The sequence below is a fragment of the Molossus molossus genome, unplaced genomic scaffold (assembly GCF_014108415.1).
Source record: "Molossus molossus isolate mMolMol1 unplaced genomic scaffold, mMolMol1.p scaffold_m16_p_17, whole genome shotgun sequence".
Classification (NCBI taxonomy): domain Eukaryota; kingdom Metazoa; phylum Chordata; class Mammalia; order Chiroptera; family Molossidae; genus Molossus; species Molossus molossus.
Window position 1 is genome coordinate 50,674,155 of NW_023425352.1, and position 25,014 is coordinate 50,699,168.

General features: G+C 50.0%; 1 protein-coding gene across 5 annotated transcripts in view; it reads left to right on the top strand.

The window, feature by feature from the left end:
- Nucleotides 1-25,014, top strand: part of HK1 (hexokinase 1) — a 68,835-nt gene that overhangs the window by 15,985 nt on the left and 27,836 nt on the right. For 4 of the 5 annotated variants that reach the window (XM_036265613.1, XM_036265612.1, XM_036265610.1 and 1 more), the window contains exons 2-3: nucleotides 10,626-10,788; nucleotides 21,608-21,756. In XM_036265613.1, coding sequence (XP_036121506.1) covers nucleotides 10,647-10,788; nucleotides 21,608-21,756 — 291 coding nt within the window. In that variant the 5' untranslated portion in view covers nucleotides 10,626-10,646. Of the gene's footprint in view, nucleotides 1-4,554; nucleotides 4,644-10,625; nucleotides 10,789-21,607; nucleotides 21,757-25,014 lie in introns of those variants that run through there. The other variant, XM_036265614.1, reaches the window with a different exon arrangement.

Here is a 25,014-nt window from a genome sequence, read left to right on the forward strand (position 1 = left end):
GTGCCCTGATTGGGGAACCAGCTTACCTCTTGGTGCATTGTTCGATGCTCAACCTCTGAGCCACACTGGTCGGGCTAGAAAATTTTAAATTGCACTTATGGCTTATATCATATCTTCATTGGACAGCACTCTACTAGACAGTGAATTTTTTTATTTTTTATCCTCATCCAAGGACATTTTTGCATTTTTCTTCAGATAGAGCAGGAAGGAGAGAGGGAAGAAGAGAGAGAGAAACATTGATGTGAGAGAGACACATCGAGTGGTTGCCACTCACATGGCCCCAACCAGGGCCGGGGACAAACTGCAACCAGGGTACATGCCCTTAGTGGGAACCGAACCCGGGACGCTCTGGTCCGCGGGTTGACACTCTAACGCTGAGCCAGACTGGCCAGAGCTAGACAGTGAATTTTGTGGCTCAGGAGTTTGGATAGAGGCACTCTGCATTTAAAGCAGTGGATTCCTGGGGTCCTTGGGCCTCAGTTTCCTCTTCTGTAAAATCTGGAGGCTGGAATCCATTACCTCTCAAGGATCCCTCTAGCTTGAACAGTGTTGTTCCAAGAGCATCAAGCTCTCTGTGCCTCAGTTTACTTACCTGTCAGATGGGGTAAATGAGCCCTGCCTTACTATCTGCTCATTTATCAAATTAGAGTGTAGATGTAGAAACACTTGGAAAGTGTACAGAACTGTACAAATACCGGATATTACCATGGTCGTTCACCCAGAACACACCTGTGGCACCTTGAGAGGCCCGGGAGGGGCGTGCAGCTTTGCGGATCACAGCGCATAGGCACCAGGGCCCTGAGTGGGGCGGCGATCCTGGGTACAGTTCCGCCTCGGCAGGGTTTCTGGAAAGCCTGCATTCTGAGGATCCAGTGTCACGGAGCTCGTGTGGCAGTTTTCATTATTGCTGTTTACTTATGGAAAACAGGTGGACGTGACTTGATCAAGGTCAGAGAGGGAGAGTGCAGCTGGAGGAAGCCTGAGGTCTTTGGATTTCTCGCCGGGCACTCCGACCTGCCCTGATCCATCTGCACACTGCAGGGCGGATGTTACTGACCCCATTTCACGGGAGAAACCTGTGGCCACACAGTCAAGCGAAAGGCCCCGAGCAGCCCTGGCTGGTTTGGCTCAACGGTGAGAACATCGGCCCATGGACCAGAGAGTCCTGGGTTCGGTTCCCACTAAGGGTATATACCTTGGTTGCAGTTTGTCCCTGGCCCCGGTTGGGGTCATGTGGGTGGCAACCAGTTCATGTGTCTCTCTCACATCGACGTTTTTCTCTCTCCCTCCCACTGTCTCTGAAGATAAGTGCAAAAAATGTCCTTGGGTGAGAATAAAAAAAAAGAAAGAAAGGCCCCGAGCAACTAGCCTTTAGTATTTGCAACTCTTGGCATTAGGGTCTGGTTGTCTCATAGTGAAAGCAAAACTGTCTGCCCTTAAGATCCTTCCTTCCTTTTGTCCAGAGGTACCTGGGACATTGGGAACTGAGTCTGGAGGCTGGCCTGTGCCAAGCCATCCAGGCCCAGGAGGAAGCCTGTTGTTCTTGCGCCACCACATTCCAGAGCTGTTTTGTTCCCCTTGAGGGACCGGTTCCTCCTTTATTTTTAGCTAGTTCAGTTATAACAGCTTTGGTGTTGTCCTGGGCAACAGCTCGGTCTCTCTCACCAGCTAGGAAACACCTATTAGTGGGTACCAAGGTTACTAGGAAGACCAATGCTCCTCCTGGCAAGAGGAGTCCTGGATAAGGGAAGGGGCCCCCAGTTTGGAGTCTTAAGCTGGAGCCCCCCTGGTGGCTGGTTGCTTGGGGGCCTGTCACTTGACTGTGTGGCCACAGGTTTCTCCTGTGAAATGGGGTCAATAACAGCCACCCTGCAAGTGTGCAGACGGATCAGGGCAGGTTGGAGTGCCCAGTATGGCCCTGAATGGACCTGTTCAAGCATACTCTGACACCTTCCTTCCTGGAGCCTGTTTCTGCATCAGGAATGGGGATCCCAGTTTTCCTCCTGGTTTGTGGGGAGTAAAGAGAAGTGCTGTACGAGCGATCCCTGCTGCTGCGTAGTGAAACGGAACTCTCAGTTCAGACGCATAAATGCAGCGATAGAGAAGGCACCCAGAGCTGTCTCAGGGCCTGGAAAAAGAGGTGGGAGACGGAGCCGCCCCGCACAGGGTTTAACATGCCGGAGGGACCCCTTTGGCTTTGGTGATGTTCACACACACATCTTTCACTACGGAGCCTCTAAAGTGGAATTTATTTTCCCAAACACATTTCCTCTGGTGACTTCCAGGTATTTGGCAGGCTCTGGGAGGCTCGAATGGCAGACTGAGTCCTCGGAGGGCTCGGTGTCCGTCACAGCCTCACCCTGGGATGCAGATGTTGTGCGAGGAGGGGGGTGGGGTGTTGGAGACCGCCTGGAACACTCTGTCCCTGAGGGCGAGACCATTGGCCCCACACAGGTCACCTTGAGGCCCAAGTGAGGGGCCTGTTCTGGAGAAGGGCTGGATCATTCAGAGAAGAGGAGCCTCTGGCCTCATCTGAGCCAGCAAACCCTTCTGAGACTCCTGGGCTAGGCGTCACCAAGGGCCGTCCGGCCCCGAACATCCACCAGTGCAGCCGAGAAGCCAGGCTGAGGGTTTTGGGGGACACAGAGTGCCCGGAAGGCATGGGCCCTGTACCCCTGGCCACTACCAGGGCCCGGGCTGCCAGAGGGAGGGCAGCAGTGAGCTGGGAGTAGCTGGTTCCTTTAGGGAGCCCACAAGAGCAAAACGGCTCCCCTTGTGGCCAGCTTTCTCCCTGGGACCAGCTGCTAAGAGCAGGACAGAAACCCAAGTAGGCTTGGGTAGGTAGGAAAAAGGGTTGGGACCCTGCCGAGGGGCAGGAGGAGGCGCTGAGCAGCACACACCACAGCAGAGGGTCTCATGGGGCAGGCCTTTGGACTCGCTATGGCTTTTGAACTTCCCAGGATTGTGTGAAAGGGGAAATGAACAGATCAGACAAATTGTAGCGGTGTGGTGTGAATGAGGCGTCCCTAGAACTCAGATGCAGCGGCATGCTCTCTGCCAGGCAGGGCAGCCGTGCTGCCTCTGGAGCGGGCTGAGCTGTGGCATTAATACCACCCGTATTCCCATGTTTCCTTGCTCCAGGAAGTCCTGGGCCTGGGTTCTTCCTGGCTCAGCAAGAAAGGCACAGAGGAAGGAGCACAGGACCAGAAATCGGGGAACCCGTGTCCACTGCAGTTCTCTTGCTGGAGAACCTCTCTGGCCCCTGATTTTTCCGGGGGGCATTGCAAGTGATGACAACTGCCCCACTTCTCTGGACAGGATGGTTTAAGGCCCACTATATCAAAGTGCTGTGCACGGAGAGAGGCCTTTGTCAATCAGTCACGAACACACCCACACTGTGGATGGAAAGACTGAGGTGCCCACAGGACGGCAAAGCCAGAGTCAGGTGTCTGCAGTGCCTCGCCCGTGCTCTGTCACTGGGCAGGCAGGGTCCTGAGGACATCTGACTATGGCTGCTAGAGGCAGTTCCCAGAGCTAATAGGAGGATGAAGTTAAGGTTTCAAAGGAAAAAAAGGGCCCAGTGCGACTCAGGGTTTGAGCATCGACCCATGCACCAAAAGGTTGCTGGTTTGATTCCCGGTCGGGGCACATGCCCAGGCTGTGGGCCCAGTCCCCAGTGGGGGGCATGCAGGAGGCAGCCAATCCATGTTCGCTCTCATTGATGTTTCTTTCTCTCTCTCCCCCTCTCCCTTCAAAATCAATAAAGAAAAAAAAAATAATTAAAAAAGAAAAAAATGTTTGTGATTCCATTTTTGTAAAATGAACCAGGAAACCAAGGTCTGTATGTATGAATGTTTAGGTAGGAAAACCAACCTAGAACATAAAGCTACTAGCAGGGCTATCCCTGAGAAGAATGGGGGAAGAACTCATACTTTTTACTTTTGTGCATTTGTGTGTTGCTTGAATATTATTTAATAATAAATGTGTATTACTGTTCTTACTCTGTTAGTTGTTTTAAAAAATTTATAAAACATAGCAACTGCACCCTGGCCGGTTTGGCTCAGCGGTTGGAGTGTTGGCCTGCAGACCAGAGAGTCCCAGGTTCGGTTCCTGCTACGGGCACATACCAAAAAAACCCACAAAAAAAAAAAACCAAAACAACATAGCAGCTGTTTCAGAGGAATTTTGCCCTGGTTTCGGGCATAGTGCCACCTACCTTTAGTTTTCTCTTCTACAAAATGGGTCCCTAACTCTTGGTAACCAATGCATTTTTCTAGGCATGTAGGTAGAAGGAATTAGGGACATGTGCTTATGACAGAGAGAGAGAGAGGGAATGGCTTCCCATTTGCTCATTTATGTGGGAGGGTGGGAAATGATATTTGATGCTTACTTTGTTCTTGGCACATTTTAAAAATTCTTCCAGAAGCTCGTCCAAAGTTACACAGCTAATTGGCAGATCTTGGATTTTAACCAGCTCTCTTTGTCCACGGCGTCTTATTCTTCCCACCACATGAGAAAGAATGGAATGTGTAAGGAGAAACCCAAAATGAGAGATTAGAAGACTGGAATCTAGACCCAGCTGCCACTTATAAACCATGTGACTTTTCCTGAGCCTTGGGTCTCAGTTTCCTCTACTATAAAATGTAGATACCTTTCCTTCCTACTTCACTGGGTCGTGCTGGGAGAAAGGGAACTAACGTATTAAGCACCTGCTTTACCCCCAGCACCTGGCATCTCTGAGCTCATCTCATCTCTTTCTATGGCATGCAAGTGAGCTAATATATGTGAGAGTGCTGTATGTAAACAAACAAGCACTCTGCAGATGCGAGCTCTTATTACGGCAATACTAACCACCCCGGACCTGTTCTCTCCTGAGTCAGTCTAGGAAAGAGAAGTGACTCGCATGGATGTTGAAATCTCTGCCCTGCCCTGAAGCAGGAGTCCTTCTTAACCCTTCACTGTCAGCTCCCCACTCCTTTCGGAAAGTTCATTTTAAAGGCCTGCACCGGACACCTCTGGTCACACCTGTTCTCTGCCTCATTCCATTCTGGATCCTCATAGGAGAGGACCAGAGAGGGAGTGAAAATTTTCCATGGCTGTGGGTCAAAATGCCCAGTCACCAGTGCTTACTTACACCTCCTGCCACGCCTGCCCTGTTCGCTTGGGCCATGTCCAGTCTTGAGTTGAGTTTTCGTGCTGTGTTGGGAGCAGGGGGGCACTGGGATCGGGCACAGAAACGTTTGAGTTTAGCACAGTGCATGGCCACTGGGTTTGTTTATTAGCTGATGGCTCTAGGCCAGGGCACTTGGCGAGACTGTTTTCCCTTCTGACATCTCTTTTTTTTTTTTATTTTTTATTTTTTATCCTCACCCGAGGATATTTTTCCATTTTTTGTACAGATAGAGTGGGAGGGAGAGAGAGGAAAGGAGAGAGAGAGAGAGAGAAACATCGACGTGAAGGGACACATCGAGTGGCTGCCACCCGCACGACCAACCAGGGCTGGGGACAAACTGCAACCGAAGTACGTGCCCTTAGCGGGAACCGAACCCGGGTCTCTCCGGACCGCAGGCCGACGCTCTAACCGCTGAGCAAACTGGCCAGGGCCCTTCTGACATCTCTTGAGCTGCCTCTGCCATGTTCCAGCCTCTGGAGCTGTGGGAAGCTTCCAGGCCCTCTTGGTCTGTAAGGACAGCCCAGGACAAGTAACTTGCATAGTGTTTGGGCAAGAGTGCCCGCCCTGTGTGGCTGACCTGGCTCTCCCTCATGAGAAGGGCTCTTCCCTTCAGGTGAAAGACGCCCTGGAGGCTGCCCCGGGGTCCTTGTCTGTCCTGGCCGAGAGTCTACAGGACTCTGCTCGGCTTGTGGTGCCTGGGGTCCTGGCACCTCCCATTTCTTTCCCAGCCTGACCAGAGTCCCGCGTGCTTGTGTGCGAGGGCGAGCGCTCGGGGCCCCAGACTCCTGGAGTCTCCGCCCTGTGACAGATGTTCCAAAGGCCGGGCTTGTGGCTTGAAGCCACTAGAAGAGGTGCTGTGCTGTGCCCTCTGGTCCCCAACATGTGGGGCTGGGGGTTGGAGACAGGAGGGCTTGTCTGGGCACCGCTATCTGGCCGGGGCAGTGCGTCAGCAGTGGGAGGGAGGGGGTGTCCTCAGAGAAAGGGCAGGACTGTGGAAGTGGAAGGGGGAGGGGGAGGAGAAGAGGTCTGGAGATGCGGCGGGGAGGGCACCCAGCAGAAAAGTTGAAAGGGCCACAGACTTTGCAAAACTTCTGAAGACCGGAAGTTGTCTTTTCCAGGTCTGTCTGCCAGCTCACCCCTCGGGCTTCCGGCCCCTCCTGGGAGGAGACACAGCAGCTCTGTTCCTGGGGTCCTGCAGAGCGCAGTCCCCCTCCCCCCCAAGGTCTGCAGCATACAGGCAGTGGTTTCCCGACCCTTCTCTCCAAGTCCTTCCACCCCCATTCTCAGCCCCCTTCCCGGTGGGCAGCAGCAGCCAGCCGGCGACAAATAGCCCCTGGCTGGTGTGAGTGAGGGGAGGAGGCCCCTGTTCAGTGAGGTGCCCAGGGTGGGCGTCCTGGCCAGCCCAGCCCCAGGGTCTCCGCTGGTTCAGAGGCCCCTCCTGAGCTCCCACGGACCCGTGGAAAGGGCTCCCCTCGGCTTACCATCATTTACCATGAGATCCAGGAGGCCTCAAGTTCAGTGCCAGCTTCGCCCCAACTTTACCCTCCTTTTGGCCCCAGTTTCCACATCTCTTTGGAGAAGGTTACACCAAATGATGATTCATAAACCTGAACCAGAGGAAGTACCCTCTCCTTCCTGGCTCTTGGGGGCCAGTTTTTCTCTGTCCCCAGCCTGCTAGGCTCGATTTGGGTTTGGCTTGGCCGTCCCAGAACGTCGGGATTCTCAAATCGGTGTCCCTGTGCCGAGCTGCACCTTGAGTTAGGAGCAGGATGGATGTGGAGTAATGGAGAGCCCTGCCTTTTCTAGAAGCTTCTCCCATCCAGCTGGAAAACCTCAGCAGCTTTACTTGGGCCTGCCCGCCACAGAGGAGGGCGACAGGCCTTCCCTCAGGGGTGGGGGTGATTGTTAAGGACAGCGTGACCTGCAGGTATGAGACCTGATTTCTGGCTATGTGCTTTGAACGAGTCACTTAGCTTCTTGGAGCCTCAGTTTCTGCATCTGTAAAATGGGGATTAGGAATGTCTCCTTACCTTGGCTGAGTGGCTCAGTTGGTTGGAGAATTGTCCCATACACCAGAAGGTTGCTGGTTCAATTCCCTGTCGGGGCGCATACGGGAGGCAACTGATCAATGTTTCTCTCACATCTATGTCTCTCTCTCTCTCTCCCCCTTTCATCTCTAAAAATCAATAAAACGTATTCTTGAGTGAGAATAAAAAATTTAAAAAAAGAATGTCTCCTTGACAGGGTCTTTGTTTTTTTTTTTAAATCCTCACTCAAGGATATTTTTCTATTTATTTTCAGAAAGAGTGGAAGGGAGGGGGAGAGAGAGAGAGAGAGAGAGAGAGAGAGAGAGAGAGAGGGAGAGAAAGAGAAACATCGATGTTAGAGGGACATATCAACTGGTTGCCTCCTGCACGACCCCGACCAGGGCCACAGACGAACCGCAACTGAGATACGTGCCCTTGACCGGAATTGAACCCTCGACTCATTGGTCCGTGGCTAACGCTCTACTGCTGAGCCAAATCAGCCCGGGTGACAGGGTCATTTTGAAGGTTAAATGACATACTGGATGTGGAATTATTTGTAAACCACAATATAATGATAAAGTATTATTCCAGCATTCAATAGTAATTGAATTCCTATTTTGTCCCAGGCAACTGGGTGAGCTCCAAAGGTCTATTTGACATGCTTCCTTTCCCTGGGCAGCTCACATGTTATCAGATGAGATGGAAATGTCAATAAACAAATAATCGTAATGTCGGTGAGGAGTGTGGCAGTTGAAGGATGTCCAAAATGCTAGTGTCGCAATGCGATTATTAATTGCCCAGACTTGTTCCTGCTCGCCCATTCTTTACCCAGTACACAGCTTTATCTTTTCTTTTTAAAAAATCCTCCCCAGAGGATGTTTTTCCATTTATCTTCAGAAAGAGTGGGAGGGAGAGACAGAGAAAGAAACATCGATGTGAGAGAGACACATCGATTGATTGCCTCTCTCATGGCCCCAACCAGGGCTGGGGACCGAACCGCAACTGAGGTACATGCCCTTGACCGGAGTTGAACCCGTGACTCTTTGCTCTAACCACTGAACCAAACCGAGCAGGGCATCTTTTCTAAACAGAGCTCATTGGCGGATGCTCATTACGGTCATCCCAAGGCTCGTCGTGCTTTGGGATCAATCTAAATTTGTTTATGTGGCTTATAAAGCCCTGTATTAGCTCTTGAAAGCCTTTCTAGTTGCCTCACACTGTGTGCTCGATCCATATGCAATTGATTTCTGTTCATTGCACAAACCATCCTCCCTTGCCTTCGGCCTGGTCGCATGCTCTTGCTTGTGTCTGCGTGCACTCTGCCATCCCCGTTCCCAGAAGCCTTCCCAGGCTGCGCTCAGTAGACCCCTGTGTATTCCTGTGTCCACTCGTGCACACTTGTATCTTGACCACCTCATCCTCACCAGGCTGTGGGTGCAAGGACTGCTGATCCCGTGCTGATCCCCTTGGGGGTAGAACAGAGCATGTCTTCTCAGAGGACCATGATTCTGGCCATTTCTATCTCAGCTGTTGGTGGTTTCTGATTGCCCTTCTTTGCATTGCTTTGCCACAAAAGGGAAAGGAAATGTGGGGATACAGTAGAAGAGATTGGCAGAGGGAGCAGGATTATCTCTGGCCACAGAGGATGCTGGAGGACTTTGGCCAATGCCTTGTCAGTGAAGCAGCAACAGGCAGGGCCTGGGGAACACGAGGCACAGAGACCAAAGCAAGAAGGCGGCCCAGGACAAAATATACAGATATGACCTAGACCAAGACTCTGTGTCCTTGAGTCACGACATTTCCAGTTACCCTGAAAAGTGAGCACGAGATGCCATTCTCAGAAGCAAATCAGCATCAAGGTCTTTTCAGTGTCACTGGGTCATAAATCTGTCTGTCTCCAGCAGAAGCCTTCAGTGTGCAGGGCTGCATGCGAAGCACTGAGAAGTCAAGGTGAATGGAGCAGACACAGTTGAGGTGACAGGTGCAGAAAGCTGTGGTCCAGGCTAGACCCTGGGCAAACATCAGTGCTGAGGGGAGGGGTTATCCATAGCCTGAGGGACTCAGACATCTGCAGGAGAAGGTGACATTTGAGCTGACCTTGGAAGAGATGAGGATTTGGATATCTGGGAAGAGAAGGAAGGGCATTTTGGTAGGAAAGCTTAGCATCTACCAGGAATAGCAGAGGTGATTTCGCCGGAGTTCACTGAGCACAGAGCCACACCTGCAGAGCACAGGTGCCCCAGACATGGGAGGCATTGCTAGGCTTTGAGCAGGGGAACAAATTGGCCCAGGTTGCGGTTTAAGAAGGTGAATGTGGCAGTGGTATAAGAGGATTAGTTGGAAGGTTGAGGGATTGAGGATGGAAAAATATTATAGTGAATGAACAAGTCATCAGAAATCAGTAATCCACACATGTGGTTATCAGGGCTTCCTAAGTTGAGGAGTGGCAAAAAGAATGAATGGTGACTCAAAGTGACTTCTGGTGAACTCCATGAGGACAGGTATCTGGCCCAGAGCCAAGCACATAGTATATGCCCAATAAATGGGAAGATACTATGAAGGAAGAACAACCAATGACAACCCAGGGGGCCTGAGGTTAGGAGCCTGGGAACCTTGGAAGAGGTTGGTATAGTGAATGACCTGAAAGCTTGGCCATATCAGCCCCGGGACACAGGCATGGGAACCTGGGGGGCTGTCTTTACACCTTCTGGGATGGTGGGGTTAAGGCATCTGCTGTGGGCCTGCTGCCCCGTGTTCTGAAGGATTCCAGCCCTTTGGCCCTATTTCTACCGACCTAGAATCACACCCTAGGAAACCCGTCAGCCCCACTGTCTCACGTCAGTAATAACAGCTGATGTTTATCGAACACTTTCTGTGTCTTTAGTGCTTCTTCATCTCATTTGATCTTACAATATTCTGTGAGTGAGTTCCTGCTTATCATCTTAGTTTTTCAGTCAAGGAACCTGAAAGTCACATACCTGTTAAGTGATGGGGTTGGGATTTGAACCCCAGGTTGCTGGCCTGGGTGCTCTCATTCCTAACCTCTGTAGCACTTCCATTCATGTGAGGATAAGCCAGCCACTTGCCATAGAGGGAAGGAGTTGTGTGGAGGCTTACAGTGCCTCTGGCATGTCCTTAAAGGGCATCAAAGGGCAGCCTCTATGTAATATTCAGGGCTTGACAGGACCTTGGAGATAATTGGTTCTCAGAGCACTTGCAAGGGTGATCTGAGTGATGGTGGTTGATGGCATTTGCATGACTTCCTGTCTTGTGATGTGCCGGTATGGGTGGTCAGGTGCCTGCGGGAGCTGGATTGTCTTAGGCAGGTGAGCACCTCACCTGCCCTGTCCTCCCTGAGCCAAACTTGAACTGAAATGACCTTTCTCAGCTTGGCCTCACTCTCCTTCCTTCTCATCCTTCCCCAGATTGACAAGTATCTCTATTCCATGCGGCTCTCTGATGAAATGCTGATAGATATCATGACTCGTTTCATGAAGGAGATGAAGAATGGTCTTTCCCGGGATTGTAATCCGACAGCCACAATCAAGATGTTACCAACGTTTGTAAGGTCCATTCCTGATGGTTCAGGTGAGTCTCTCATCCAGAGATTGGCTCCAAGGGCTGAATGCTCTGTAGAAACATTCTTCCAACTTTAGTTTCTTTGTTCATTCACTCACTCACTCATTCATTCATTTACCATTTCATCCATCTGTTCTCCTGTCCATCTGTTCATCCATCCGTCCACTCACCCATCCATCCATCCATCCATCCATCCATCCATCCATCCATCCATCCATCCAACATAGGTCTGCTGAGCAGTTACCATGTGTGAGGCACTGGGGATGCCATGGTTAAACAGGGCTGACCTGCCCTCATTGGCCTGACTGTCTAGTGTCTTGTGATAAGAAAGGGAAGTATTTATAGATCATACAGGTGCTGTGTAAATCTTAGAGATGCTTGTGTCTCCAGAACATGGAAGGCTCCAGAACAAATGAAGAGTTCATTTTAGGAGATTCTCTCCGTCAGGACACCAAGGCCTCCTTTCAATATGTAGCAATCCTAGTGACCAGGTGGCACTCAGACTCAGAGTGGAGGTTCAAGTCCCTATCTGAACAAATTTCTCAGATGCTAAATCAAGGTAGCCCCCAAAGCAGAGAAATGGCGAAGGGAGACAGAATAGAAGAAAAAAATGATCCTGTTGGTTGTGTCTGTGTGGCCCGTGTGTGTCTCAGTGGAGAGTTGGGGGACTCAGCTCCTGCACTTGGCAGAGTGGGGGCTGAGGGCACAGCCTGGCCCGCTCATGGAGGCCGTTCTGTCCAGTGCACCTGCAGTTAGTAGTGTGCAGGGGCAGGAACCCCTCTCTGAGCTGTGTTCTGTGCATGCCAGCTGGGGTTCACAGGTATGCGAGAGAGGGAGAGAAGGAATTCAAGTTTGTTTTGGGGTTGTGACTACCCACTCTGAGAGCACAGCCTTCACCCCTTGCTCTGGAGGCTCGTGTAGGCTGAGGTTTGGGGCATCAAGTATGCAGCCTGCAGAATGGACGTCAGGAAAACTGCAGCTGTTGCCCGAAAGATGGGCCAGGGCAGGGCCTGTGGGAAAGTCCTGCTGTGCCTTTAGAAGTCCGGGAAGACTCAGATGCTGAGGAAGGGCATGTGCTCTGTTTGCTCTGTGGCCACCGCTGGGCTTTGCTTCATGCACACACATTGGCGTTTGTATCTCTGCTGGTTCTTGACTATTGAAAATCTGCTCCACCTCCATTCTTTGATTTTCCTTAAGGTCTTGGTTACCAGCAGTTTCATGTTCTAATAACTACCAGAGAGATCCTGGACATCAGTGACTGGACTGTGGTGTGCCCTGGGTTTTGTTCTGATGTTTCTGGCTTTGTAGTTCACTCTGCATTTCCCCAGCCCTGGAGCCTTTGAGACTTTTCTGGATTAACTAGAGGAGTTCTGGAGTTCTGTAGGAGAGGCGTGGCTGGTCTGCTGCTAGCTGAGCGAAGAGGATGGGGGGGCAGTGGGTAGGAATGGCCCCCCTTGCTTGGAAGACCTCAGAAGGATACCTGATGTCTTCAGGGCACCTGATACTGTGTGACTGCCCCAGGGCTAACACATCCAGGGAGTCCCCTTCCCTTTCCTCCTGACCCCACCCCTCAGCCAGCCCCCGTCCTAGGACCAGATGTCAGCAGGTGATGCTCTCCCTCCCTCCTTCCCAAATCATTTCCAGGTTGAGGGTCTCAGAGTATGATCCAAGTACACTAGTAATCTAGCCATTTGCCCCCCATCAACTGCTATTCAGAACAAGCCTCTGAACTCGGACTCATCTGGGGAAGTCGACATTCTGCAGTCCCGTCGTGGAGTCATAGCAGACACCAAGTAACATAAGCCGTGACACCAAACCTGTTTGATCCCCCCCCCCCCTTATGTTTCATTTATTTTGAGGTAATTTTTTATCTGAGTATCTCTGAAGTCAGCGATGTATTACACAATAATAACCTCTTATGATTGCTATTGGCAGCATTTTCTTCTTCTTCATGTTATGTGAAATAATGATGTGTCTCACAGTCAGTGGAGTGTCAGGTCTGATGACAGATGGGGTACTCCGCTGTGCTGGGGCTCAGTCCTAGGGTTTGTGGAACGAGAGCCAGGAGCCTGGGCCCCATGACTCCTTTCGAGCCTGTCTCTTCTGCAGTGAGGACGGGCCAGCTGCTTGGGGCCTTTGGGAGCACAGAGTGCTGTTAAGAACAGGAGGGCGAGGAGGAGGTGAGACCAAAGCCCTGAAGTGCAGGGACCCAGTGCCCTGTGCAGAGGGCCTCGGTCTGCTCCCCTGCGCTCAGGGCTCTGCCCCTTCTCCCCGCACCCCTAAGTGCTCCCCTCACCCATGGACTGTTTCTTCCTGTGTTAGTTTCGGAGGCTGCTATAGAAAGAACCACAAACTGGTGGCTTTAAATAACAGGAGGGCACCGTTTCGCAGTCCAGATCAAGGTGTCACAGGGCCATGGTCCTTCTGAGACTCTAGGTACGCTCTTCCTTGCCTCTTCCAGCTTCTGGTGGTGGTCCGGGCGTCTCTTTTTTTATTTTACTTACTTAATTATTTTTTAAAATTTTATTTTCCTTTATTGATTTTAGAGAGAGGAAGTGAGAGGGAGAGAAAGAGGGAAACATCGATGAGAGAGAACATTGATTGGCTGCCTCCTACATGCCCCCCACTGGGAATTTGGCCCACAACCTGGGCATGTGTCCTGACTGGGAATCGAACCAGCGACCTCTTGGTGCATGGGTCGATGCTCAACCACTGAGCCACACTGGCCAGATGGTCCGGTGTCTCTGGATGTGCACTGTTTCTTCCCAGTCTGCCTCTGTCATCTTATGTGCTTTCTGCGTCTCTGTCTTCATGTGACATTTTTCTCGCCTAAGGACACCAGTCAGATTAAGACCCCACTAATGACCTCTTCTTAACTTGATTATATCTGCAAAGACTCTGCTTCCCCATTGGGTCACATTTTTAGGTGCAATGGTTAGGACTTCAACATATCTTTTGGGGGGACACAATGCAGCCACAACACACCTTTCTCCCTGCTGCTGTTCCTATTATTCACGGATGGGTCCATTCATGGGTGAGTTCATTTTGGGTGCCCCCGGGCCCACACTCCTCATGGAATGGCCCCTACAGCCCCACACAGACAAGCACATTGATGCCCGGGCCTCGGATACCTGCCCCGAGTCCTGTCCCTGCCCTTTGTGACAGAAGTGCCACCACCTTCACCTCTGCTTACTTGTCGACCGAGAACCAGAAGGTCCCTTGAAGTAGTCAGAATGCAGGTCTCCTTCATAGTAAACCACAGTGCTGTTCCCTTTTGGAAATGTTAATTACTGCTTCAACTGTGTAATTAGTCAGCCACAGAATGAGTGGTGATCCCAAACCACCGAAGGAGGGGTGGAAGCACTGCTGTCCCCGCGGGGGTCACAGGACTTCCGGCCGAAGGGCCAGACGAGCCTGTCCTTCCCCGAGGACCTTGCCTGGCGGCCTGGACTCAGAGTTTTGGAAATCTACTGGATTTTTGTAAATGTACCAGCCCACTTTGATTAACTTTCTTACCGTGGGACCTCTTTTATGGGTAGTGATTTTTCTTTAATTGCCCTTCAGTAATCTGTGCATTAAACAGCTTTTAGCTGGTGCATATTTTTCTTAGAATAGGAAAGGTTTGGATAATAAATTAAAGAAGGAAGATATTGAAGCCTTTTTATTCTGGTGACATGGCTGAACAGATGTGTCTTTTCTTTTTTCATTAAAAAAATTTTTTTTCTTTATTGATTTTTAGAGAGAGAGGAAAGGAGAGGTAGAGAGAGATCGAAACATCGATGAGAGCGAACATCGATTGGCCGCCTCCTGCATGCCCCCCACTGGGGATTTGGCCCACAACCTGGGCATGTGCCCTGACCGGGAATGGAACCAGCGACCTCTTGTACATGAGTCAACGCTCAACCACTGAGCCACACCGGCCGGGCCAGATGTCTCTTTTCAAAGTGGCCCAGTCTTCCTTCGAAGGCCCCGGTCACTATGTTTCATTTGTAAAACTTCTTTTTTTCTCTCTCTTCTCATTTATCCTTAAGAATATTATAAATACCAATTATATTGTAAGCTTTTGAGGGCAAATTCAGTTGAGTATCTCTTTGTTTCTGCTTCATGGTTCCTAGCATGCTCTAACCAAAGGGTAAGTTAAAAAACATTTGATTTGTGGGGCAGTCACTGCTCATTTCTTTTTCTTTTTCATCGTTAATTTGTTGACCTCCAAATATACGTAGGACCACTTCCCAGCCAAAGGGAGGAAACCGTTTCCTTTTTTTCCCTCCGCCTTTGGACCGGTCACTCACCTGTCTCTGTCTCAGTTTCCTTATCTGGGAAGATGTTTGGATGAAGTTCTTCCCGTCTGTGAAATCTCCTGAATGTCTAGTGTTCGTTCTCATTGTTCTTTGTACTCACCAGGCATCTGGATTGCAGACAGGAGGGAAAGCCCTCATCTCGCATGTGCAGAATTAACTCATTGAGCAGGATGAAGCAGGCATTTCATGATGGCACGAGTTCTGTTTGCCCTGCAGTCCAGCGCAGTCCTGGACTCAAGAGAGACATCTGTCCAGTGTTTGTTTTCTTTTATTCGCTGGTAATAATGGCTGTCATTAGAAAGTGGGGAGCTGCCAGGGGCCCTTCAGATGTTTGTTTAATGAGCCGGCTCCAGAAGAGCCGTTCTCCTGGCTTCGGTGGGAATGGGAAATGTGGGAAGCAGTCGTAAGTAGGAGGCACCAGCAGCAGGAAGGAAGGTTGAGGCCCAAGATTTGAAGAGGAAGTTGGAGGGAAGCCCATCACTACAAAGAGAAGCTGAAGTGAAAAGAAAAAAATAACATAAAATAAAAGCCCAGAATGCTGGATTCATCTCTGACTATGCGGATCATTATCGGTGTGACCTTGGAGAAGTCAGCGGACTTTTCTAAGCCTCTGTTTCCTTATCTGTGAAATGGGCATGATAAATAACCCTGGCCCTCCAGGCTGCAAAAGTGCTTTGGAAAGTGCAAACCATCATGAGCGTTACAGTGGGCCATTGTCCTCCTCTTCATTATTGTAATTTAACAACTGACTTGGTAAGAATTCTTTGGGAAGGCCCTTCCCCACTGATGGGGCAGCCAGGGGACCCCCAGCCATCAGGCCTAAGTGCGTACGTCTAACCCTGGAGGAAAGATGCAGAGTTTTTTTAGAATTCACTGGTATTTCTGTGATGTTGTGGGCAGGGCAGGCAGATAAAGGGGAAGTAAAGGCGGGCTCTCACCCCCACCTCAGTACCCCACGAACTGCCGATGACCCCACAGATGGCAGCTCTGGTGTCTCTGCAGTGGGCTGGCTGGATATATCAGCCCTGCGTCAGGAACCAACCTGAGGGGGTTATAGACCCTTATGTTATAAGGGCAAGTATTTGGGGGGCTCATTCCCTAACAGAGAATATTGAACTGGGGCTCCAGCCAGGCAACTCAGTTGTTTGGAGTGTTGATCCTGTGCTGGCATGTTTATAACCCCATAATTGATGATTGGTATATTATTGTGCTGCTCCATAATTGATGATTGGGAAAGTCACTGTGTGCCCTCTAGCTGAACCTGTTCAGTCAAAATAACCTCAGTAAATGGAATACTCTCTGGACCAAGAAATTGTTGGGAGCTGATTACGTGTCTGACAGAGTCCACGGAGCCTGGAGGTCTTGAGTCAGAGACTCGACCTTCCCCACAATCTCAAGGAATCAGGCTTGCATTGTGTTTGTGCAGCTCGGGGCTAAGTGTGACCCAGTGTACCTTGAAATACCTGAAATACCTGGGTGTTCCTGGGTGTGCCTGGGTATTCCTGGGTATTCCTGGGTGTGCCTGGGTGTGCCTGGTGTTCCTGGGTGTGCCTGGGTGCTCCTGCTATCTGTACAGCAAACTAATTCAATACAGCATTGCTGTGGCCCTGGGCATTATATCCAGAAGATCCTATTTGCTGTAAGGTATAAAAGGCAGGTAATGAAGCATGTCGGGGCTGATTCCGAAGACTCTGTCACAGGGGTGTTCGGAATCAGACGCCGGCCGGCTAATAAACGGCTCTTATTTGGACTTCAATTCTCTAGTGGTCTTTCTTTGACTCGGTTGCACCACAACATTTGGAGGCCCCAGGGCTGGTCTCCCAGAACTCGGGGTCAGTCGCCGGCCGGCTTTGCTCTCTATTTGGCTTTAATTTGGCTCTGGTGGTCTCTCGGTTCTCTCGTGCCACAACATCCATACACAGAAAAAGGTTGTGGGTTCAATCCTCCATTGGGGTACATATGGGAGGCAGCTGATCGATGTTTCTCCCCCCTCCCCCCACTCTTCCTTTCTCTCAAAAAAAATTAGTAAACATATGCTCAGGTGAGGATTTTTAAAAAAAAGAGAATATTGAACTTGGGAGCTTTCTGGTTATAGCTGAAAGAAATCGAACTTTAATTTGTATAAACAAAAGAGGTCAAAGTCTAGGTTCATATAACTGGGAAATCTACTTGTAAGTTGGCTCTGTCTCTTATTCTTTTAGTCTCTGTGTTGGCTTCTTTCACAGGCCACCTCTGCCGCATGGTGGAGACAGCCCTGGCAGTCCCCGTGACACCTCGCCCCGGAGCTGGCCATCCCAGTGATGGTCTTGAGGCGGGTGATGATTGGCTGGTGTGGGTCCTGTGCCCATCCTGAACCAATCATAGTGGCCAGGATGGGTGACTCTGGATGCGTCTGGGTCACACATTGGTCCCTTGGATCTGGAGCAGGGGAGTCAGCCCCACCCCCAACCTCAAATATAAAACATTATCTACAGAGATGCTAGATAGCCAACAAAGTTTACCAGATATCTTGTTGCCTTTACCAGAAGTTGTCCCTTGTCCTTTGCATGGCAGAGAAGAGGACCACTCAGACCACGTATCTGGCCCAGGCAGTTCTTACTGCACCAGCAGCAAACCCTTACCGATGGCCGGCCAGGTGCAGGACTCAGTTCTGGGGAGGGAGGGAAGCGTGTTAAGTTGCCCTTTCTTTCATTTTGCTTATCATCCAACTGAGGAAAACAGGACGTAGACCCATAAAACACAATGAGCATCACCGTGTTTGCATGAAGATGAGCGACGGAGAAAAGGGAGCAGCCCTGGCCTTGCCACAGGTGTGATCACGGGCAAGTCATTCAGCTGGTTTGGTTGGAGCTTCCTAATCTGCAGACTGAGAAAGTGTGTTAATGTTTGTTGGACGTTTCCCAAGCTGCAAATGTGATTGAAAGAGGTGCCGGATGCCATTTCTTTCAGCACAAACACACCCTGGCACAGGGGTCACTGCTCAGGGAAGGATCAGGAGCTACACTGGGCTTGACAGTGACCCTTTGCCACCTGCCCGCCTGCAGGGAAAGGCCCCCTCGCACCATCCATCCCCACTCCCAGGTGTGTGGAGTGTCCAGTGTTTGGCATTGTCTTGTTGCCTTTTCTGACTCTCACTCCTGGGGACTGCATTGACCTGTGCTTGTTAAGGGAGGAGCAGCAGAGTTGGGGTAGATGTCCAGAGCAGGAGGCTGGGCCATGGAGGGGTGTTTGCAGAGCTGCAGAAGTGTGGGCCAGTCCCAGGCTCCCTAAGGCCAGGCTCCTCCTGGATCATAGGCGGCTAAGGTCGTTTTCACTTATCCTGCTTGAAACACTTGAGGCCTGGGTCCTGGGAAGGTACTGCCTGAAACCTGACCCGTCCTGCAGGAGAGGCTGAAAGCTCTTACCTGCTGTCAACACTGACACTGTTCAGCAGGCTCCTCCTCCATCACCTTGAACCTGAGCACAGGAAACTTGTTTCACTTAGGCCTTGGAGTCAACTCAGATTGGGACTTCTGACCAAGCTGGCATCTAGAACACTCCCATGCTATTTTCTTTAAAGTTATGATGAAGAACCGGTGTAAAATGTGAAATAAATGGTTATTTAAACATTAAACCAGTAAACTAATTCTCTACACCTTGAAACAAAATAAAAACATTTGTAATTTTATCCTAGCATGGTGCTCACTTTTGTGCCTTCATCCCCCCAAGGAACAAGTGGTTTCTAGTTGCTCACCAGACTCAGTTTCCATTAGCTTCACTAAAGAATAAAGCAAAACCAAACCCAAAGCTGCAAGGAGTCATGGATGTTGAGGACCCCCCAGAAAGGAACACAGCCAGTCCTGACGTGCTGAAGTCTCCCTCTGAGGACATCCGTGGGATCCTGTCCCATGATCTGTCCAGGAGGCAGCTATGAATTTGGGCTTTGGATTTGAATTCTGGCTCTACTGCTTACTGGTGTGTGCTTGTCTAAGTTACCTAGCCCTTCCAGCCTGTGTGTGCACATCTGTAGAATGGGGATTATAACAGTGCCTACTCCATAGGGTCAAGAGGGTTAAGAGGAAGATGATGCATATGGAGCATTTACCGACTGGAATACAGAAAGGCTCAGGGAATGTTGGCAGATGGTTAAGTGCTTTTCATATCTTAGTAATTCATCCTTTTGAGAGGAGCCCGCTCACACCAAATTCAGTTTTTAAACCTGGTATAGTGTTTTCCACAGACCTGAATTTCCCACAAGTCTGTGGCACCTGCTTCCCAGCATTCTCCCTTGGTCTCTTTCCTGTGGACCGTAGAAGCTGTTTAAAACCAGTGGCGTCATGTGGTAGGCCCATGCATTGGCATGTCCAAGGAATGAGGTACTGATCCATGCTATAACAGAGACGAACCTTGAAGACATCGTAGGCAAAGGAAGCCAGACACAACGGACCACATATTGTATGAGTCTATTTAAAAAAAAATTTTTTTTTCTTTATTGATTTTAGAGAGAAAGGAAGGGAGAGGGAGAGAAAGATAGAAACTTCGATGAGAGAGAACATCGATTGGCTGCCTCCTGCGTGCTGCACACTGGGGATTGGGACCACAACCTGGACATGTGCCCTGACCGAGAATTGAACCAGTGACCTCTTGGTGCATGGGTTGACGTTCAACCACACCACTGGGGCTGTATGAGTCTATTGATATGAAATGTCCAAAATGGGGAATCTATAGAGACAGTAGATTTAGTGCAGCGGTTCTCAACCTGTGGGTTGCGACCCCTTTGGGGGTCAAACGATCTTTTCACAGGGGCCGCCTAAGACTATCGGAAAACACATGATTTCTGAGGGTCTTAGGAACTGAGACATGGCTCCTCTATGTCTCTAGGCGGGTCCGCCCACAAGCAGATATACCCACACACAACATGAGAAACTGTATTAAAGGGCATTAGGAAGGTTGAGAACCATTGATTTAGTGGTTATTGATGGATAGCAGGGGGTTGGGAGGAAATGAGAGTGACAGCGAATGGGTATGGGGTTTCTTTTTGGGGTGGTCAAAACTTTCTAAAATTAAATAGTGATGATGGTTGCACAACTCTTTAAATATACTAAACCCACCAAATTGTATACTTTAAAATGGATGAATTGTATGATACGTGAATTATTTCTGAATAAAATGCTTATTAAAAAAACAACCAACCAGTGACATAACTGCTTCATGCTTAATGAGCAACATGCAGGGGTGCCAGAATGAATGAATGAATGAATAAATGAATGAGCCACCAACCTTTGTGATCAGGCAGCTGCCAAGTGTTTATTGAGCTGTCCTGGATGTCAAAAGGCAGGTGCAAAAAAATCCTAAGTTGTCCTTCCCTCAAGGAACTTGCGAGAGAGAGGATAAGAACAGTGATATTCAGTGTCTTTGGTTAGTTTATTCATGCCCCCTACTGGGGATCAGGCTCACAACCTGGGCATGTGTCCTGACTGAGAATCGAACCGGGACCCCTCAGTCCTTGGGCCAATGCTCAATCCACTGAGCCACACTGGCCAGGTGGAAAAAAATTTTTTTTCTTAATCCCTTCACCTTTCTCTCCTGAACCTTGGTGATATTAAACAAAATGGAATGAGCTAGACACCAAGGTGAAATATTGTATGATTTCACTTATATGAAATATCTAGACTAGGCAAATTCATGGAGACAGAAAGTAGAATAGAGGTTACCAGGGACTAGAGGGAGGAGAAGGGGGAGTTATTGTTAATGGTTATAGAATTTCTGTGTGGGGTGATAGAAAGTTTGGGAAATAGTGGTGGTGACTGCAGAACACTGAGAAAGGTAGTTAATGCCACTGAATTGTACATTTAAAAATGGTTACAATGGTAAACTTTATGCGTATTTTACCACAATTAAAGAAAAATCCCCTGGGGAATAAGTGGAGCCCTGGCCTAGCTGTGGTTGGTGTCTGAATTGACATGGAGGGAGCCCAAGTTACGGGATGGCCTCAGAGGCAGGGTTTCTCTGAGTTGAAATGCTATTTTTTAATTTTTTTTTTTTTATCCTCACCCGAGGACATTTTTCCATTTTTTGCTTAGGTAGAGTGGGAGGGAGAGAGAGGAACAGAGAGAGAGAGAGAAACATCGATGTGAAAGGGACACATCGAGTGGGTGCCACCCGCACAACCTACCAGGGCCGGGGACAAACTGCAACTGAGGTACGTGCCCTTAGCGGGAACCGAACCCGGGTCTCTCTGTACCGCAGGCCGACGCTCCAACCGCTGAGCCAAACTGGCCAGGGCTGAAATGCTATTTTTATTTTTAATGTATGGACAGCAGTTCTGTTTCTGACAGAGGGTAAGGAACTAGAGAAAGATGGAGTGGGGCTTTGTACTTAAGTCAGTACTTTCAGGGCGCCGGGTGGGAGCACGTGTGAGGTTTGCGGGGCTCCTGCTGCGCTGTGCCACCGGGGGTGGGGTGGCCGGACCCTGGGAGAAGTGGCAAAGTGTGGGGCCTTCTTGTAAAACTTGAATCTGATGCAATACCTGTTGTCTTCCTAAACAGAAAGGGGAGATTTTATTGCCCTGGATCTTGGTGGGTCATCCTTTCGAATCCTGCGGGTGCAAGTGAATCAGGAGAAAAACCATAACGTTCACATGGAGTCTGAGGTGTATGACACCCCGGAGAACATCATGCATGGCAGTGGAAGCCAGGTGGGTCCCTACGCCTCCAGGAACCAGACCCCAAAGCGCTGGTGTCCTGAGCCCCGAGAAGGAGTTTATCATAGATGCACGTGGAGAGGGACTGCAGGGTGGAAGGGTGTCACCTTCTGAAGAGACCCCACTTCCCAGGTAAACGGTGAATAGGAGGGGGCTCAGGGGCTTTCACAGGGGGAAGGGTGTGGAGGGGGAGGCCTGGCAGCCCTAATGGATAAAACCATTCATTCCCCAAGGATCCTGGGGTGCGTTCCTCAGCACAGGTTTAGCAGAGCCCTTGGGTCAAAACTTCTCTTCCAAGTCATTGGTGGCCTCACCCACCTCACCGAAAGCCCAGGCCTCCTAGGGTGTGGCTGTCATCTGTGGCGCAGCAGGGATTTTCATTTGGGCTACAAGGGATCCTGGCCACCTGATTTAATAGCCTCCTGTGAGTCCTTGGCGCAGAAAGCAAAAAGGGCAGGGCCTTGATTGGGAAATCCGTGATCCCTCCTCTCTCACTCGGTACCCGAGCCCCACCCACTTTAGGGTGCCTCCTGGAAGGGCTACCTGCTTTTGCTGGCTGAAGGACCCGTACCCCCTATCCCGCCGGCTGGGTGCAGCGCGTGGTGGGTCCCGAGCTCGCTGAGGACCCTGTGGTCAGGGGTCAGGTTTCAGCCATGTCTGCCTCGGACAGCCGTGCTCCGGTGGATGTTCTGGCTCGTCCAGTTTGCAGCGCGCCTGTTGGTCGTGGCCGCTGTCCAGGACATGCACTCAGATCGCCAAATATTTGCTTTAGGGAGGGTGTGATCGCAGTAAGCTTCGTGACTAAGTTCTCCAGAAACCCGTTTGTTCCGGGTTAGACTTGGAGATGAGGCCCAGCAGCCATCGCCTCTTGACTCCACTTTGTTATTCAGTTAACGGGAGGGGCCTGGGGCAGGCACGCTGCCTTTTTGAGAAAAGGGATAATCCCGCCTTTAACCTGCTTCTGGGGGTTTTGGGTAAGAGCTTTTCAAACCGTGACACTGTCAGAGCAGATGAACCACTGGAATGGGTTGCATCACTCACTGATGGCCCTGCCTTGAGGTCTGCCCCATCCTACATTCCTGGGCTGCAGAAACGGGCCCATCCGTCCGGTGCGTGCATGAAGGCTGCCCGCTGCTAGGGCTCCGGGTCTGCCCCGGTTGCTGATTGTTTCTCCTTGCAGATGGCCAGCAGCCTTGGCCTGGCAGCCTTGTCCTTTCTGTTTAACAAGTACTGACCGGTCACAGTCAGGCCCCTGGTCCTTGGGTTGAGCCATCTCTGCCTGCTGCCTCACCCCGGGACGCTCCGTGCTGCAGACATTCCTGTGTGCTTTGGCAGGGTTTGTAAATTAATGGGGTGTCCCCACCACAGGTACATACTTGCTACGTTCACTTCTACAGTGACTTCTTTCTTTTTGTTTTTATATTTTATTAAAAATAATTTTTTTTTTACTCCGTATAAGGCCCAACCACCCACACCACCCTATTAGAAGAATGAACGGACTCGTTTACAAAGTGCCCTCTCTCACAGGCTCGGCAGGTCCACGCTGTTCTCGTCTCCCACGTGGACCCAGCAGACCCTGCTCACCTCGGTCCCCTCTTCTCGAAAGGGCAAAGGGGCTATTTCTACAAATCAGAATCCATATGCTCACCCAGCACCTGGGAGGCCCCCAGGGTCTCCCAACCTTCCCCGTACCACTCACCCACCTGGACTGGGCCAGGGCCAACGTCCCCAGGGTCCCAGAGCCCCCAGGCCCCTCCCCCACCCACAGTGACTTCTTTCTTACTGCTGGCTCTGGGACCTCATCTCCCCCAGCCTCTGTTCCCATTTTCTCAGTTGCCATCTTGTCAGCCTCAGTCCCATCACTTTCTTTCCTGCTGTCTGTTTTTTCCTCTGCCCTTTTCGACCAGTCTGCAAAGAAAGAAGGTGATGATGATGATGATGGTGATGAAGGGTTAGAGTAGATACACGGCGGATGTTATATACAAGTCACTGATGTAAGTGCTTTATATTAACTCGTTTAATCATCACAACAACCCTTTTGGGTAGGTGTTATTATTCCCATTGCACAGATGAGAAAATTGAGGCTCAGTGTTAAGTAACCAGCCCGTTGGGTCTCACAGCTCATAAGTGATAGAGCTGGGATTTGAATTGAGGCAGTCTGGTTCCAGATGTTACAGTTTTACCAACATGGAACATTCTTAGTCTGGGTTTTGTCTTTGTTTTGATTGTTTTACTTCTTTTTTTTTGGACTGGTGAGGAAATGTCAGGGCTGTGGGCAAGGAGGTAGGTCCAGGGAACGAGGGAGAGGGTTGGCAGTTGAAAAATAGGGACGAAACAGGATCATCTGTTCCAGAAGTTTGGTGTGAAGTTAGAAGTAAGTACTGGGTGGTCCATTTTTCTGAGATTTCTTATTGACCTGTAGAGTATTCTGGAAAATAAAGGGCCCTGTTTTGCCCATGAAGCAGGTCAGACTCACAGACTAGCAACAGTGCTGAATTCTTGGGGTTGTGATTTCACCTTCTGAAATGTGTGGGAATTCTTAATAGATTTTTAAACCTTTTATTTGAAATAATATCGAACTTACAGAAAAGTTTTCAGATATGTACGAAGAACTCCTGTATAACCTTTGATCCTGGCTTTCCAATTATTAACTATTTGCTTTATTCTTCCCTCTCTCTCTCTATACACACGTACGCACTCACGCACACACATGCACACACACATGTGCGTACACGCGCATGCACACACACGGTATCTGAAGTTTCAGTGCAATTTTAAGCTTTAATAATTTTGGAAGCAAAATGCAATCTTAAAACATCACTTATTTAATTTTGGGGATGTTGAATAAGAAGCATTTACGTTTTTTAGTCACTGCTTGCCGTCTTCATCAGAGGAACTGAGTCTATGTGTGGGGACTTTTAAAATAACTGGCATGTTGTCAGAAAAGAAGAAAATAGATGTTTTTTGGACTCTAAAATTTAGAGTGCAAAGAGGTTGGGTAACTTTCTTCCCTGGTTGGTCACTGACATAGTTCTGAGGGTGGCTTCCTGTCTCCTTGAGCCTCTGGATTGTGGGTGGTCCAAAAATACTGCGTTTCCTTCTTATTGGAGCACTTTGGGGTGCTCGTTTAGCTTGGCTGGTCGGTGTACCCCATTCATGGGAATCCACTCTACAGCCACGTTCTCCCTGCCAGCAGCCTGCCCGCCTCTGGCCTTCCCTTCCGGCGGCCCCGGGGAGCCCAGGGCCTCTGAG